We start from the raw sequence: 16489 nt of genomic DNA, 5'->3' as shown, positions 1-16489 counted from the left end.
GGAAGGATGTTTTTAGACTGTAAATCAGACCAAGGTACTTTTATACTTAAAACTGCCCTGTGGTTTATCATCATATGAGAATAAAGGTGAAACTTGGGGGGGGAGGGGTGGGTCCACAAGGCCTGTGTGACCTTTCCGTGCCACCTCTGGCGGCAGGTCAAAATTCTACCCCCTTGTTCATTGTAGTACGGCCACATGGTCCTTTTTTCCTGTTCCTTAAAGACGTCAAGTTTCTATGAGCAATGGGGCGTTTGCAATCCTGATTCCCATCTTCTGAAACACGCTTTTGTTCAGAGTTCAAATTAGTTGTTAGCTGGTCAGCCTGGCTTTGTTCAGTCTGCAACGTTTCACCTCCCTGTCTTCTTCCAGTTACTTACAACTGCCTGTCAGTAATAGATTTTTGTTGTTGCCCTCGGTCTCCCCCATTGTAATGGAAGCTACCGGAACGTAAGGACCTTCCCCGTCATTCTTCATGTATCCGTAGGGCCCAGGAGCTGGCACATATTAGCTGGCACCAGAAAATACTGGTGGGGGGATACCTGGCTGGGAGTTGCTTGGGCTTGTGACTCTTGATCCCAAGATCGTGAGTTTAAGCCCCAGGTTGCGTGTGCAGCCTACTTAAAAATGAAATAAAAATAAAGTATTGGTTGAACAGATGTGTGAGTTTGATGGACTTTGCCTTTGAAATAAATGGCCTTTTCCCTGTGACTCCCGGCCTGCCTGGCTGGTTTTTGTGCCTGGGGTCAGAGCAGGTCTCGGCCTGCAGTGGGGGCGGGTGCGTGAATACTTGCTTAAGTGAACAAGACAACACACTGCGTCTTCAAAAATCCTAACGTCTGCAGCGGAGCGAGTGGGCGCTGCAACAGCTGAGGCAGGGAACGGTGAGGCCCGCTGACAACGCGGCATCAGGAGGGTGAATCTCCAGCAGGGCTGTCGCTGTCGGACTTGCGCTTTGCGAGGAGAACCCCTTCCTGTGGCCAAGTCGGGTGCCCGGGGGACGCAAGCGTTCTGTGAATGCTCGCTGATTACTTCTGGTCACCGTTTCCGGACCGGTCAGGATGAAGGTGGAACTCGGCCCTCGCCTCGCGTCCACGTCGGGGCTCGCGAACTACACTTCCCAGCCTGCGTCGGGACGGCGGCGGCGGACTACAAGTCCCGGCATGCCGCGGCGCCGGGACTACGCGCCCCAGCGGCCCCGGCGAGGGCCTATCAGGGGCGGGCGGGCGCGCCGGGCGCCGGGGCCGGTTTGACGGAAGGAGCGGCGGCGGAGGAGGATGGAGGCGGTGGTGTTCGTCTTCTCTCTCCTCGACTGTTGCGCGCTCATCTTCCTCTCGGTGTACTTCGTATCCTTGGCTGAGGCGGGCGCAGGCCGGCCGGGCCCGGCGCCCGAGGGACGGGGCTGAGGCGGGGCCGGGCAGGTGCGCGGGAGTGGGGGGCCCGGGCCCCGAGCGCGGAGCCGGGCGGGAGGCCGGCCCCGCTGCCGCTCGCGCACTCCCTCCTTCCCCCCCGCCGTCCCCCTCGCCGCTGCCGCTGAGCCCTTCCCCTCTCCACCCGCCCTTGCCGGGGGCGCGCGGGCCGGCGGGCGTCCCCTCGGGTCGCCGCGGAGCCCTGCGGGGGCCGTGGCGGCAAGCGGGCGTCGTGCGGTCCGGGCTTGCGGGGCCCCTGCGGCGGCCGCCTTGGCGTCGGTGCCCGGCCGCGCCCGCACTTTGTGGTCGTGTGCTGTCGTCACGCGGTTTTCGGGGCCCCTGCGTGGATGGGGGACCCGCACCCGCCCGCAGGGAGCGTCCAGCCCCGGGCCAGTCAGAGGTCCTTAAACAGCGGGGAAGAATCCGTGCCAGGCTGCCCCTTGTCCTTCCTCGGGGATCACGGGGGCTGCTTCCTTTGTCATGTTTTCCTTTTGCTTTTTGTTTTAATGTTTATTTCTTGAGAGAGCGAGCGGGGGGAGGGGCAGAGAGGGAGAGAGAGGACCCCAAGCAGGCTCCTTGCTGTCAGCGCAGAGCCCTACGGGGCCTCCACCCCACACAACCCGTGAGATCGTGGCCTGAGCCACCATCGAGAGTCGGAAGCCCCCTCGGGTTGCTTTCTGAGCGAATCAAACTTTCTTTTCTCCAGAGCACCCTGGCTTGGGGATAGGCGTGGCGTGGGTTTTCGGTGTGACCTCGAACTTTGTTAGGGACAGGCAGCCTGATCTGCAGGGAATGGACACAGTTTGCAGTGAGGACCCCAGTGCTCAGCCAGAGGCTCGCTGTGCGCAGTGTTGCACCTGCCTCTGTTCTGGGTGAAATGGGAAGTGTTTACTTCCCAGGAAGGGGCGCGCGCGCGCGTGTGTGTGTGTGTGTGTGTGTGTGTGTGTGTGTGTGTAGTGAGAACACACGTTCGGCACCCAGCACAGTGCCCGCCCCGTGGCCCCTGGGCTCTGCCCCACCCCAGCCCAGTTCAGCTGCAGTTTTTTCTTTAACAGATGAATTCTAACGAGAACTTCAGGTTGTTTTGTTTTTTGCTTTAAAGATTTTTATTTTTTATTAAAAAAAAATTTTTTTTAATGTTTATTCAGACAACATAAGTGGTGCGGAGGGGGGTGGGCAGGGAGAGGGAGACACAGAATCCAAAGCAGGCTCCAGTCTCAAGCTGTCAGCACAGAGCCTGACACGAGGCTCGAACACACAAACTGAGCCGGAGTCAGGTGCTTAACGGACTGAGCCACCCCAGCAGCCCTCAAGATTTTATTTTTAAGTAATCTCTACACCCAACAGGGGGCTCAAATTCATGACCCCGGGATCGAGAGTCGCAGGCTCCACCGACTGAGCCAGCCAGGCACCCAAGAACCTTCAGTTTTATTAGGCTTGGTGAAGTGACTGAAAAAGCAGAATTACTGGCCTAAATTTTGGTGACCTATGTCCCTCTTGTGACATAAAGAACTGGGACTTAACAGAGAAATAAAACCTGGGTTTCTGGTTTTGATGTTTGGAAAGCTAGGCTCGATTTAAAATAGCCTTGGCTTATAGCAAATTGTGTACAAAGGAAAGTGTTAGGTAGACATTAAGGTGCGTGTAGGGTGTGTTTCGCTGGGATTCAGCACGTTACTGTCATTTTGGATAGTTGCCTGAGCTTCCTTCTGGAGGTAGAAACGGTCAGGGTAGAAGTTCTGTAGGGATGGGAGTTTTCCTGGACTTCGAACCCCGAAGAAAGCCTGTGCCGAAGGGGAGGGGTGGGTGTTCAGAATCAGACAAGAGCAAAGGTGCAGAGACAGGCATGTTTATGGCATTCCTGGGTGATGGGGTCAAGGCATAGAGCATCTGGAGCACACGGTTGATTTTGGCCGGAGAAGGTCAAGGTTGGAAAGGCTGGATGAGATCAGACTTTGAAAGGTTTGCCTGTGAAGGTGGGGACAACTTGAGCTTTCACTTCTATCCTCGAGGCAGTAGGGAGCCATGGAATGTTCTTGACATTAACAAATGGTGTGTTAGGAAGATGAGTCTGTAGAGTGGGTTGGAAAGAGGAAAGACTGGAAGGTAAGAAACCATTGGGGAATGGGCCTGTGTGGGTTTGAAATAGGGTTCGAACCGTGGGCCGGCGGAAGGCAGGATTCTTGGGCAGAGCAGGCCGGTGAAGGCTGCTTGTGGGGTGTGAACACGAAGGCAGCGATGACCCCCCCCCTGGGGTTTGAGCCTGGACAGGTGATGCTTGTGTCGGCGACAGAAACGAAACCCGCGTGGACGTGGAACAATTTGTGGAGACGGTGACGAGTTTGACTTTCATTGTGTTGAGGTGATAGGGGAATATCCGTACAGAAATGTTTAGGATTTGGGTGAGAACACCTACTTTCACTTGTGCTATTGGACATTTCCAAACATTACAGTAGAGAGTGTCGTGTAATAAACCCCGTGTTTCTGTCGCCTGCCGACAGTGATCTTCAGCATTTTGCTGTTTCCTTTCTGCTTTGTCCCAGCTATTGGGGGGCAGGGGGTGGGGGGTGGAGAATTTATTTGACAGTAGTTTTCAGGCCTTGTATCATTCAGTTGAGGCCGTTTCCTTCTGTGTCTGTCCTCACATTTTTGTGAGTTTATATTCTATGCTAAAACTCGTTTTTTGCTTAATTCTACTAGAATGTGTGCTTACTGTGCAAAGTTTGGGAAAGAGAGAAAAATACGAGGAAAACAAATCCTCCATGAGGGAGCCATAACCACTGCTCACCTGTGACCCCACTGTATCGATAGTGGGGTCTATTCAGGTTTTTCACATTTAAGTTGTTTTTATAGGTCTTATTTTCCGATTCTTATGGTCATTTTCACTTTTGAGGAAGTCAGATTGGATGTTCTGGTATGGGTCACTTGAGAATTGAGCATACTAAGATTCTTTTGTGAAAATAATTTGTTGAAGGAACATAAATGAGAAAATTGAGTTGTCTAATGAGTGAACTTTAAGGAAATAACTAAAATTTTTTCAAGGCAAATCTAATTCTGCACTACAGTTGGGTTTTTTTTCCGAAACTTGAAAACATTTAGCTATAACAAAGAAAAAAGTCTTGTAGGGGCACCAGGGTGGCTCAGGTCATGATCTCACGGTTCACGAGTTCGAGCCCCACATCGGGCTCTGTGCTGACAGCTCGGAGCCTGGAGCCTGCTAAGGAGTCTGTGTCTCCCTCTCTGTCTCTGTCCCTCCCCTGCCTATGCTCTCACGTGCACGCTCTCTCTCAAAAACAATAAATAAAACAAAAAGTTAAAAAAAAAAAAGTCTTGTAATTCCTTATCTTGATCCTCAGATAATTACATTGTCCGATTTAGAATGTGATTACATTAATGCTAGATCATGTTGCTCCAAATTAAACAAGGTAAGACATTTCCTTACTCGTTTTTTGTGTTTGAGGTTATTATAGATAACCAACATATGTATATTTGGTTTTGAAGTGTATGTTGTTTCCTACTCGTTGGAATGTTTGTAGAGCTACTGTGTTTCTGCAGTATTTTAGATCGTGAAACTACTGGGAGACCCCACTTGAAATTTGTTGCTTTACTCGGCTTCTACCTTGTCCCTGTGTCCGTAGGTACTTTGGGACGAAAAGGCTTGTTATGAAGATAATCGTTTTTGTCTTCTGTGTCTTCTGTGTCCTCCCTGCTCGTGACTAAAAAGCCCAGTCTGTTTTGTTGCATAAAAGATGACCTTCTTTTCGTGGTTTGCTGAGAAATGGAATAAATTAGTTGATTTGTCTCGAGACCATTTTACCTTTAGTGCATGGTCAGAACTCTGTGTTGGCAAGGATGCTCTGAACCGCAGGGTTCGTCTGGATGTAGGGAAACCAGTTAGTCCTGATTCATTTTACGAGCTGAGCAGACAGAAGACTTTCTGGATAAAAGTTCACGCCACAGCTCACTAAATCCTGCGAGGTGCTCTCGGCTTCACCCGGAAGTCATTCCCGTGTGTTTTTTCTCTTCTGCATCTGCTTCTATTTCTTTGGTCCATGGGGGAGAAACGTGACATTCGGACAATTAAAATTTCTGGCAAACTATATTCCTCCTCTTCTTTTTTCTTTATTTTGAATTTTCCAGAATGTGGTTTCATACAGTGATAGACCTAGTCTTCGAAATAAAAGATTTTGTGTGTATTTATCTGCCAAACTGCAAGACTTTTTAAAAAAATCGAGGCGTAATCAGCATTATATTACTTTCAGCCTTCTCATCTTTAGGAGAATGGTTATTTTACCAGCTGGGTTGTATTTTTTTTTAAATGATTATTTATTTTGAGGGAAAGAGCCTGTGCATGTGCACATGGGGGAGGGGCAGGGAGAGAGAGAATCCCAGGCAGGTCCATGCTCAGCACAGAGCCCGACACGGGGGTCCATCTCACAAGCTGTGAGATCGTGACCTGAGCCGAAATCAAGAGTGGGGCGCCCAACGGACTGAGCCACCCGGGCGCCCCTCCCCTCTTTTTCTCTCTTCTCTCTCACCAACTTTCACGCACTGGATAATTCATCTGCTGGATTCTCTGCCCGTTCTTTTTTAAAATTTTTGTCCCTTTGGGTTTTTTTTCTGCCTTTTGGTCTTAAGATTCCTTCTGCTTCATCTTCTGATTTCCTACAGACACGCCATTTACGGCAAGGTTTGCATTTCTGAGACCTTGTTCCCTTGCTCAGGTGTGAGTGTCCTGGCTCTCTGAGAATCTCGATTAGAATAGTTTTGAAATTGCCGTCTGCTTCCTACATTATATCTGCTTCCTCCAAGCTCCTTTCCCTTTGTTTTCCCCTCGGGGGGGCTTCCTCAATTTCTGGTACACGGCCGTCTATCCGTGCTTAGGGCTAGGCACGCACTCACGGAGGCGCCAGGCCGTGGGCCGACGCGTAGACAGGCCGCCTCACCGCGGGGTCATCGGCGTCCCCCTGAACTCTTGCTGGGGCACCCGAAAGGGCAGCTGTTCGCACGTGTTCTGTCGCGTGCTGTTCAGTTACTCCACGGGAGGACTTTCAGAGAGCAAGTTAGGGGGAGGACACCTCGCTGAGGAGGGACGACCACGAAAACACAGGGCTTGGCTGAAAGGAAGGAAAGCGAGCAGAGGAAAGCGAAGTGTCGCTTCCTAAGACTCTTGCCTCTCGTTTGTGGCTGTAAAACAAAGTGACTGCCGCCCAAGGTAAGAAATCCAGTTTGGAAGCTACGCTGGGGGCTGGGGGCCGAGGGTGCGGCCGGTGGTAGCAGTAAAAGCGTTTCCAGCTCTGCGGGGCCACGCCTGGTCTCCTTCCGGGCAGCGGCGTCCTGAGGTGCGAGGTGCAGGTGCGGGCATCCTCAGCCACGGTTTACAGATGCGAAAACCATGGCTCCGAGAGGGAGAGCCACCTTTCCTGAGCCTGTGGTGCCAATCAGTAGGGGAGAGCAGGGATCCAGCTCCAGGTTTGTTTGACTTCTGCAGCTTACCCTTGTAAGCGTTGTGCTCAATTGGTTACACTTCAGAAACTCCTTTTTGCGTCTTTAAAAGTTTGTTGATTGCCAATTAGGTTTAAGGCCTAGCAAATCCCTTCTTTGTTTCCAAAAATAAAGTATCTAAAATGGAAATGCGAGAGACCTGGGCCCAGTGTGTTTGGACTTAGACTATTTTATTCTGCCAACTAAGTAGCTTTGTGACCTTGGGCAAATTACTTAACCTCTCTGAGTTTTGCCTTTCTCCTTTCTGCAAGAGGCAGTTTGTGTCTGCCTGTTACTGTTAACTTCACGGAAAGGAAAGTCTCTGTTCGCAGGGGAGGAGGATTACTGGTGGAAGGAGGGCCTGCTGCCACAGCTGTTGGCACATGAGCAGTAGAGTACCCCGCAGTTGGCAGCACGCGTAGGTAAGGGCCCGGGTGCCGTGGGGCCAGCAGGCTGGGATTCCCGGATCCGGGTCCGTTGTCATATTTGGTCAGCTCCTCGCTGTTACTGTGAGCTGTTAAAGTACGTGTGTGTGTGTGTGTGTGTGTGTGTGTGAGAGAGAGAGAGAGAGAGAGAAAGGATTTCCCTCATGGTTTGGGAGATTGGAGAATGTTTAAGATTGATATTCTGATTTGCAAGGCAGTGTATATTTGGATATAAACCACCCCGGTTAGAGCGAGGGGCTTTGGCACAGACCTCGGAATAGCAGGTAAACGATGCTCCGTTTCTTCCCCAGTTGTCACTCATACCCGCTTAGTGAATGAATCTGAACCTTTGCTGAGGATAAAACTTAATTGCAATTTAAGTGCATTATGTTTAAGCTGTGTGTGACGTGTTTGCACGGCGTGAGCATTGGCAGCGTATGCACATCTGGGTCATCCGAGTGTAAAAATAAATCTTGGAACACTAGCTTGTAAACGCTGCGTATCCACTGACTTAGCTTCAGATAACACGGACGTCCGGGAAGAACACAGCAGGGCGACGTAACGCCGTGTTCTTCCCTTGCAGTGGGTCATTCCCGAACTGATCGGCCACACCGTCGTCACCGTGTTAATGCTCATCTCATTGCACTGGTTCATCTTCCTTCTCAACCTGCCCGTTGCCACTTGGAATATATATCGGTGAGTATAGTTTAGTTTGTTTACTGATGCTTCGTGTCCTGGCATTTAAAGGAAAATTTAAAAAAATGTTTTAATGCTTTTTTTCTGCAATAAAATACGTGCCAGTCACGAAATAACTGATAGCTGAATGCCACGTGGAGTCAGCATAAATTCCTGTTTACTTTGGCAATAGCAGTTTGCATCGTCCAGCCTTAGAGTCAGAACACGAATTTACACGCATAAATTTTAACAATTTGTAATGTTCGGTTGCGATGTCTAAGGACGTGTGTTTTCCATAAGAGTGGTCACTAGTCTAAGAATATAAGATTCTTGTTACTTATATTATAGATTTTAATTAGAATATACTGGGAATGCTTCAGAGAGAATTTCACTTTAGTTTTTAATTTATCTTTGTACTCTAATTTTGTTTTAAGTTTATTTATTTTGAGAGAGAGAGAGGGAGAAAGAGAGAGAGAGAGGGAGGGAGGGAGGGAATACCAAGCAGGCTCCACTCTGTCAGTGCAGAGCCCCACATGGGGCTCGATCTCACCAACTGTGAGATCAGGACCTGAGCTGAAATCAAGAGTCAGACGCGCTCAGCTGAGCTGCTCAGGCGCCCCGAGGATTTCACTTTAAAGCCTGCAGAGTAGATCACGTCAGAACTCTAACTTAACGCATTCGGGAAGTGTTTCAGGCCCCGCTCAGCGGACACACACTGGATGTGCTGTTACTGCAGTGGGGCAGTTATACGGGACGCATTTTCTTGTGAAGGTCTGGGGGGGGATGGGATTGCTTTCATTGTGCCTTGCTGCTCTGCTAAATTTTTAGGTTTTGGTTTTATTTTTATCTAGTTTTTTGAGGTGTAATCATTCATCATATTTTTACATGCGAGTTTTTATTTTTATTTTTTAAAGTTGATTAATTTTTTAAAAGTTTATTTATTTTTAGTAATCTCCATACCCAATGTGAGGCTCGAACTCAGGACCTCGAGATCATGAGTCACGTGCTTTTCTGATAGAGGCCGCCAGGAGTCCCATAAATGTGATTTTAAAGTGCAGTTAGAGAGGCGCTTGGGTGGTTCAGTGGGTTGGGCGTCTGACTTCAGCTCAGGTCATGATCTCGAGGTTTATGGGTTCGAGCCCCACACTGGGCTCTGTCCTGACAGCTTGGAGCCTGGAGCCTGCTTTGGATTCTGTGTCTCCTGTCTCTCTCTGCTCCTCTCCTGCTCACATTCTGTCTCTCTCTCTCTCTCTCAAAAATAAACATTAAAAACAGTAAATAAATAAATATGAAAAATAAAGTGTAGTTAGAATCAGAAGGATGGGGTACCGCCAGCTCAGAAGCGCATGTGACTCTTAAGGTCCTTAGTTCGAGTCCTGTGTTGGGTATAGAGATTACTTAAATAAATAAGACCCAAAAAAAAAGAAGAAGGATAAAGAAAAGAATAAGGGAGGGTGGGAGGAGGTGATAGCACACAGAAGCACACTCCTCCTGTGAGGAGGAGGAAGTGAGCAGATTTGGGGGATGAATTTAAAAAGATCGTGAGACTACGACCTGAGCCACGGAAGGGATTTTAAATCTCTGGACCCCTTTTCCAGAGGGAAACCATTACTTTTTAAGTTTCTCAGTGTCCTTGCATGGTCATCCCGGAGACCAGCACCCTGACCTGAGCTCAGCCAGAGCACGGGCCCCTGCCCCAGTTGGCAAGGTGCCGTCCCACGCAGACTTTGAGCATGGCTCAGTATCCCTGTGATCAGGAACGGGAATTTGGGAGGGAGAGCGGGAATCCTGAGACTGTATCTCAGTGACTCCCCGAGCCCTCACCGTCATTCGTCTGTGACAGCAGAGTGTGCCAGAGGAAGGGAGGCTAGCTCCATGCGGCTTCTTCGTGCGTGGTACCAAGTATGATGGATGGTTCTAGCGGGTTTACTGGGGGGGACAGAAAAGTTCTATAGATTCTGTTTCCCGCCATCACAAAGATCACGTGGGTTTATTGCCCTGATAATTTATTCCCCCAGTGACAGATTGGCTGGCTGTTCCCAGATTTACCTGCTACTTAAAAAGGTTTAAAAAAAAAGTCAACAGACGGACCCTTTCCTCTTTTCAGACATCTGCACTTCCTGCTTTTGGGGGCGCGCACCTGTGTGAGACGGGCTCTATAGGCAGCTGGCTTCAGTACGAGGCTGGCTGGGGCACCCGACGGGTGGCGGGGAGGCCTCGCGCTGGGACCTTCCCAGGAGGGGTGTCTGCGCAGAGCCTACACGGGGAAGGGGAAGGTCTGACAGACGGGAGGGGGAAGGACTTCTCCAGGGTGTGCGGACAAGGGAGCGCTGGGGGGCTGGAGGCAGACGCACCAGGCGTGAGGGCCGGCAGGCTGCAGGCGCCGACGAGGGAGCCGGAACAGCTGCTGATGCGGTCAGGACATGCCACCCAGAACCGCGCGCACCGGCCCACGGAGCCCGTGTGTCGGCACGCGCCCTGGTGGCAGGACGTTCACCCACTGCGGGTTCTCTGTTCAGGATCTTTCTAGTATGTTCATACGTGTAAGCAGCCGGCACCAGTCTGTTCTAGAACATGCTCCTCACCCCAGAAGGAAGCCCTATACCCATTAGCAGTCTCTCCTCCCCTCCCCTCCCCTCCGCTACCCTTCCCCTCCCCTTCCCCTCCCCCTCCCCTCTCCTCCTCTCCTCTCCCCTCCACTTTCCTCCCCCTTGCCTCTCCTTTCCCTTCCCTCTTCTCCCCTCCGCTCCCCTCCCCTCCTCTCCCCTCCCCTCCCCTCCCCTCCCCTCCCCTCCCCTCCCCTGGCCCCGAGCAATGAGTTTACCTTCTGTCTCTCATAAGATAACCTATTCTGTGCAGACCTGTCAGACAGGAGCGATCAATATGTGCTCTTTCGTGACTGGTTTTGTCACTCGGCACGTTTTCCAGGCTCATCCGTGTGGCGGGTACCGTGTTCATTCCCTTTAGTTGCCGAATCCCGTTCCACCGTGTGGACGGCCTGCATTTTGTTTATGCAGCGGATGGGCATTTCCGTTGTTTGTACTTTCCGGCCGTTACGAACAATTGCCCTGTGAACATTCACGTGCGTGTTTTTGTGCGGACACACGTTTTCTTTTCCTAGGAGTGGATTTGCTGGCTCATGTGGTAACTTTACACTGAACTTTTTGAGGAGCCGCCTGGGCTTCGAAAGCAGCCGCACCATTTTGTGTTCCCATCAGCTGTGTGTGTGGGTTCCCGTTTCTCCACATCCTCGCCAACACCTCTTGTTGTGTGTCTTTCTTTTTTTTAATTTAAGTAGCGTCTCCCCCCGCGGTCGTGACCAGCGGATCATGAACCGCACGCCCTTCCGACTGAGCCCACCCGGCGCCCCTGTGACCTTTCGTTTGAGCCATCCCATTGGGCGTCGTGTTTCGCTGTGGTTCTGACCCCATTTCTCTGGGGACTAACGACCTGGGTGCCTTCGAATGTGCTTCGCAGCCATTTGTGCATCTTGTTCGCTCTGTATGCTTTTGAGCAGCTGAGCTGATGAAGGAAGCGGTTTTTGGGAAGATTTCCTGGGAACATCGGGTGGTAAGGACCGGCTGGTGGGGAAGAGCCAGGAGGCAGGGGTGGGACCGGAGGGCCGGGGCAGGGCTGTGACGCGGGCGTGCAGAGGACACCCCCGTGTGAGCGGGACTCGGAGGGGAGGGCGGACGGAGCTGGAGTCTGACCGCCTGTCGGTGACAGATGAGGGCCGGGGCGGTCAGGACCCGCGGGAGAGGGCTCTGAGACGGAGCGGAGTCGCTCGGCTCTCGGTTACTCGGGGGCGGCAGGATTGGGGGAGCGGGGGGGGGGGTTAAGTTTGTGGAACTCGGGGGCATTTGCATCTCACAGACGTCCATGTGAGAACTGCGCATGGTAGGAAGGGACCGGCCCGTGCGAGGTTAGGGCACGTCCTTGCACATGTAGTCCCGAGAGGTGTCGAAGCGGGTGGACGCTTCCCGAGTGAGCCGGCTCCTCGGCCGTAAAGGGGGTCGTGTGGGGGAGCACCTGGTGCACGTGCAGCGATGGGAAGGAAGCGGGAAAGCCTGAGGGCTTCCCCGGCGTGTTAAACCGGGGTCTTCAGACTTTTTTAAAAAGTTGGGAGTCCCTCCCGAGTCTGGGAACATTGGGTCGAACTGGTCTGGCGTCAGAACGCGGCGCGGGCTCGCTGTGCCCTCCCTTGCTTTGCCTTGTGGCCCTTGCTCCCGTCCCCACGACTGCTGCGCCTCCACCGCTCCGCAGAGGGCATCTCTGACTCGTCGGGGTATGATCGCTTAATAATACCGTGCACTCAGCCTGCGTTTTTAACAGTTCCGTAAAGTTAGACGTTACGTGCCGTGTCTGAACTGTCTACTGTCTGAACCGAAGAGGGGTTTTGTTTTATCGGGGTAGCGCTTACTCTAGATCATTTCCCTTCTGTCTCCTCCAAATTGGGTCTGTAAACCGGCACCATTCACAGACCGTGCGGATGGAGGAGTGTCATCCTCGGGTCAGGAGCCTCCCTCCTTTGTGACATGGGAATAACTGAGACTGCTCCTCCCCGTAAAGGTGTTGTGGGACGAATTGTATTAATTATTTCAGAACTTTCTAGATAAAGAAGTTTCTAAGAACTTGATAAAATTGGTTTGGTTTTGGAGTCCCCTTGGCTGTGTCTGCTGGAAAACGGCCGTAGGTATGACCGATTTAGAAGTTTTCTACAGGTGGGTAAAAGGGTCTCAAAGCATAAAATACCCTTCTCTAGAGTGTTACCAGATTTGTTTAGAGGGCAGAAAATTAACAAGCGTTGTATCTTTCAGAGGAAAACCACATGGTGGCCAATGACGACATCAGACTCAGTCCGTCCGTGTCTGGTCTGAATTGTAGGTTGCTGTGATTGGTCACTTTTATTTTTTTATGTTTTTGAGAGAGAGCGCGAGAGAGAGCGAGCATGCACGAGCATGGGAGAGGCAGGGAGAGAGAGGGAGACACAGAATTCAAAGCAGGTTCTGGGCTCTGAGCTGTCAGCACAGGGCCTGACGTGGGGCTTGAACTCGTGAACTGCGAGATCATGGCCTGAGCTGAAGCTTAACCGAGTGAGCCACCCAGGCGCCCCTGTGATTGGTCACTTTTAAAGGCTGGTTGTTGGGGCGCCTGGGTGGCGCAGTCGGTTAAGCGTCTGACTTCAGCCAGGTCACAATCTCGCGGTCCGTGAGTTCGAGCCCCGCGTCGGGCTCTGGGCTGATGGCTCGGAGCCTGGAGCCTGTTTCCGATTCTGTGTCTCCCTCTCTCTCTGCCCCTCCCCCGTTCATGCTCTGTCTCTCTCTGTCCCAAAAATAAATAAAAAACGTTGAAAAAAAAAATTAAAAAAAATAAAAATAAAGGCTGGTTGTTGTTGGGTGCTTACTTTGAATGTTTGTGCTGATGACTGGATTTCCTTTTATCGCGTGTGCCTCAGGTTCATTATGGTGCCGAGTGGTAACATGGGAGTGTTCGACCCGACAGAGATCCACAATCGGGGTCAGCTGAAGTCGCACATGAAGGAAGCCATGATCAAGCTTGGTTTCCACTTGCTCTGTTTCTTCATGTATCTTTACAGGTGAGTTCACGGCCCCCTGGCGTTGTCCTGCACGGACGCCTGCTCGCGGTGGGGGGCTGTGGGTTCTGCGGCAACGCTGCGGAGCCTTGGGGGACCCTGTGGAATTCTCCCGGCCTAGACTTCTGTGTCATCGGATCGGCGATCTGCGTGACCTGCCGTAGGTACTCGGGATGTTAGTTGCTCCGTGGCTGCGGAGGCTGTCCCCGGCTCCCAGGGACCGGCCGCCTCGGGTCTCCGGAGGATGTGGTGAGGACGTAGGTGTGCGCCGCCTCGCCACGTGCCGGGCAGCCCGTCCCCGTAAAACCGCGTCTGCCTTCCAGTCGTAGCGGATGGGGAGTGAGGGCTACCAGCAAGGACTGGCCCCCAGACGCGGGAAGCCTCGTGCGGTCCTGTCTGAACCTTAAATTGTGTTTTAGGGAGAAACATGCCACCTTTTCCCTTATCTGTCCCCAGGCCAAGGAGTCGAGCAAAGAAGAGAAAAAAATTGTGTGTATGATTCGATTAAACCTTTAGGAGACTAGAAGTCAGGCTTAACCTTTTTTATGCAGCCTTAACGAGATCATTCCTATTTCTCTTCCCAGGTAAATTTTAATTTTTCACACAAGCATGAGGACTGTTAGAAAGAACTTGTGTTGGCCTAAATTTTCGTCACTCAAAGGGTTCCGATATTTAGAAACTGCATAGAGATGGCAGGTTTTTTTCTTTAAGTTTATTTTCAGAGACTGAGGGTGAGCAGGGGAGGGGTAGAGAGAATCCCAAGCAGGGTCCATGCTGCCGGCACAGAGCCCAACGTGGGGCTCGAACCCGTGAACCAGGAGATCATGACATGAGCCAGAATTAAGACTCAGATGCTTAATAGACTGAGCCACCCAGGCGCCCCTTTAATAATTTGTTTTTAATGTTTACTTATTTTTGAGAGAGAGAGCGAGCGTGTGAGCAAGGGAGGGGCAGAGAGGGGGGACGGAGGCCGACAGCACAGAGCCCGACGTGCCCCTTGTCAGGTTTCTAATGCGGGGATTTCACGCAGCTTCTGTCTGGAATCGCCTGCCGCGTGGCGGACACTCACATCCGTCCGTGTTTCTTACACAGAGTGAAAGGGAGAAATGCCTGTATTCTTCAGATAGTGATGGGGTCGATGCTCTTGGTGTTCTGCTTGGGTGCTGGGCTCGTGCGGTCTGGTGGCGACCGCTTACCGTGTGACCCAGGGCTGCTTCTTAACCTCTCTATGCCTCAGTTTCTTTGTCTGAAAATGTTATGATCTGGACTAAATGAGATAATGCATGTAAAGCATGTAGGTTTGTGCTGACTGGCGGTAAACTCTCAGAATCTTTCACGGGGATCAGCCGCTCCCGTGAATCTGTGCTGCACGTGGGCTACACCTGGTTTGGTTAAATTTGGGCAACGAATCACTGCATTAGTAACGTGTAAGAGGGTTTCTGTGAAGTTTGGTCATCTAAGCAGGGAAAGAAAATGATGGTAGTTTCGTTGCTGCTGTTAACTGTGGTGGTTTTAGCAGAGTGTTTACTGAGCGACCGCTGAGTGTCAGACGCCGTCGGGCCGCGCGGGCGGCACCCAGGAACAGCCCGGAATCCCGCGTGGAAGCGAGGGTCCTGCCCGGTGCACTGCCGGGCTGCAGTTTGCATGTGCAGAGAATTAAAGTCTTGTTTGGTTTTCTGTGTTTGCTCCAAACTGTAGCCCAACGTTGGTTTTAGGTTGTACTCCCACCCCCACCCCAGTTATTTGTTTTCTAAGTGAAAAAAATTAAGGCTTTGAGAGGCCCTAATTACACATTTTTTAAAAGTTTATTCAGAGAGAGAGCAAGCACGGGCAGGGGAGGGGAGAGAGGGAGAGAGAGAATCCTAAGCAGGCTCGCACTGTCGGCACAGAGCCCCACTCGGGGCTCGATCTCACGACCGTGACCTCACGACCTGAGCAGAAATCAAGAGTCAGACGCTCGGCTGACTGAGCTCCCCAGGCGCCCCCGGACATTCTTTCTTTTACGTGTAAACGATGGTCTGTTCCTTGCTGAGCCCCAGACAGCAGCGTGGCCGGGCCGGGCTGTGCAGGAACACCGCTGAGGAGACGTCGGTAACACCGATCTCTTCTCCCCGCAGTATGATCTTGGCTCTGATAAACGACTGAGGCTGCGGGCGCCGCGTCCGGAGCCGGCCCACGCCACCGCGCGTCGTCGGGGAGCCAGAGACCACGTGGATCATCCTGAGAACCGTGACCATAGCAGTATATTTTTTCCTCTTTGAACAAAATAAAATATTTTTGCTGTATTTTTACCATATAAAGTATTTAAAAAACACGAATTGAGTTTTTGTAGATTTCTGGTTCTCCACGTCAGCCTGAACCCCGACGTGTGGTTTTCATCGTCTGTATGTCGAGGACTGGCATTTGTACGTAGTGACGGCACGGCCGCCCCAGCCTTGCCCGCTGCAGAAACACAGGGAAGCCTGTGGACAGCAGAAAAGGCAGAGTGCAGAGCGCCGCTGGCCACCTAGGCAGAGGAGGAAAGCGTTGCCCTTTGGCCTCTGTCGAGGCAGCTTCGCTACGTTCAGTATGGTTTAAAGGTTTATGGGACTGTTGGCTGAGTTTTCTCACAAGAACGTTAACAGAAAGTGACATTTCAAAAAATACGTATTTCTTTGCAGAATCTGTGAAACCTTATAAGCCATTTGCCCAGGTACGGTGTAATTCCCGCTTCTAGAAAGGAAAATAAATCAAAAAAGCAAAATATTATCAAGCATTTTCATTTAAAGCCATGGCCTCCAAACTCCGCCTCAAACCCATTCGACCGCACTGGCTCCAGCCGGGTCTTGCTTTCGTGTTCTAGCCGATCCCGCTGCATTTGGTTCTTGGGGTTAATGGGTTTGGGGCAGTGATTTGGTACAAGATGC

At 51.6% G+C, this 16489-nt stretch overlaps 1 protein-coding gene across 1 annotated transcript; it reads left to right on the top strand.

The window, feature by feature from the left end:
* The first annotated feature begins 1210 nt into the window (after nt 1-1210).
* Nucleotides 1211-15897, top strand: CNIH4 (cornichon family AMPA receptor auxiliary protein 4). Its single transcript, XM_019436133.2, has 5 exons — nt 1211-1343; nt 4763-4831; nt 7899-8011; nt 13446-13586; nt 15701-15897. The coding sequence occupies exons 1-5, from the start codon at nt 1275-1277 to the stop codon at nt 15726-15728; spliced, it is 420 nt and encodes a 139-aa protein (XP_019291678.1). The 5' UTR covers nt 1211-1274; the 3' UTR covers nt 15729-15897.
* The last annotated feature ends 592 nt before the right edge of the window (nt 15898-16489 follow it).

This window comes from Panthera pardus, unplaced genomic scaffold, assembly GCF_024362965.1.
Source record: "Panthera pardus isolate Hobbes unplaced genomic scaffold, ASM2436296v1 HiC_scaffold_21, whole genome shotgun sequence".
Classification (NCBI taxonomy): Eukaryota; Metazoa; Chordata; class Mammalia; order Carnivora; family Felidae; genus Panthera; species Panthera pardus.
This window is presented reverse-complemented; position numbering and strand designations above follow the sequence as displayed.

Excerpts from the sequence above, each read along its gene's own strand:
- CNIH4 (XM_019436133.2), top strand. The coding sequence starts at position 1,275 with ATGGAGGCGGTGGTGTTCGTCTTCTCTCTCCTCGACTGTTGCGCGCTC. Across the intron at positions 8,012-13,445 it reads GCCACTTGGAATATATATCG|GTTCATTATGGTGCCGAGTG; the intron begins GTGAGTATAGTT and ends CGTGTGCCTCAG. Across the intron at positions 13,587-15,700 it reads TTCTTCATGTATCTTTACAG|TATGATCTTGGCTCTGATAA; the intron begins GTGAGTTCACGG and ends TTCTCCCCGCAG.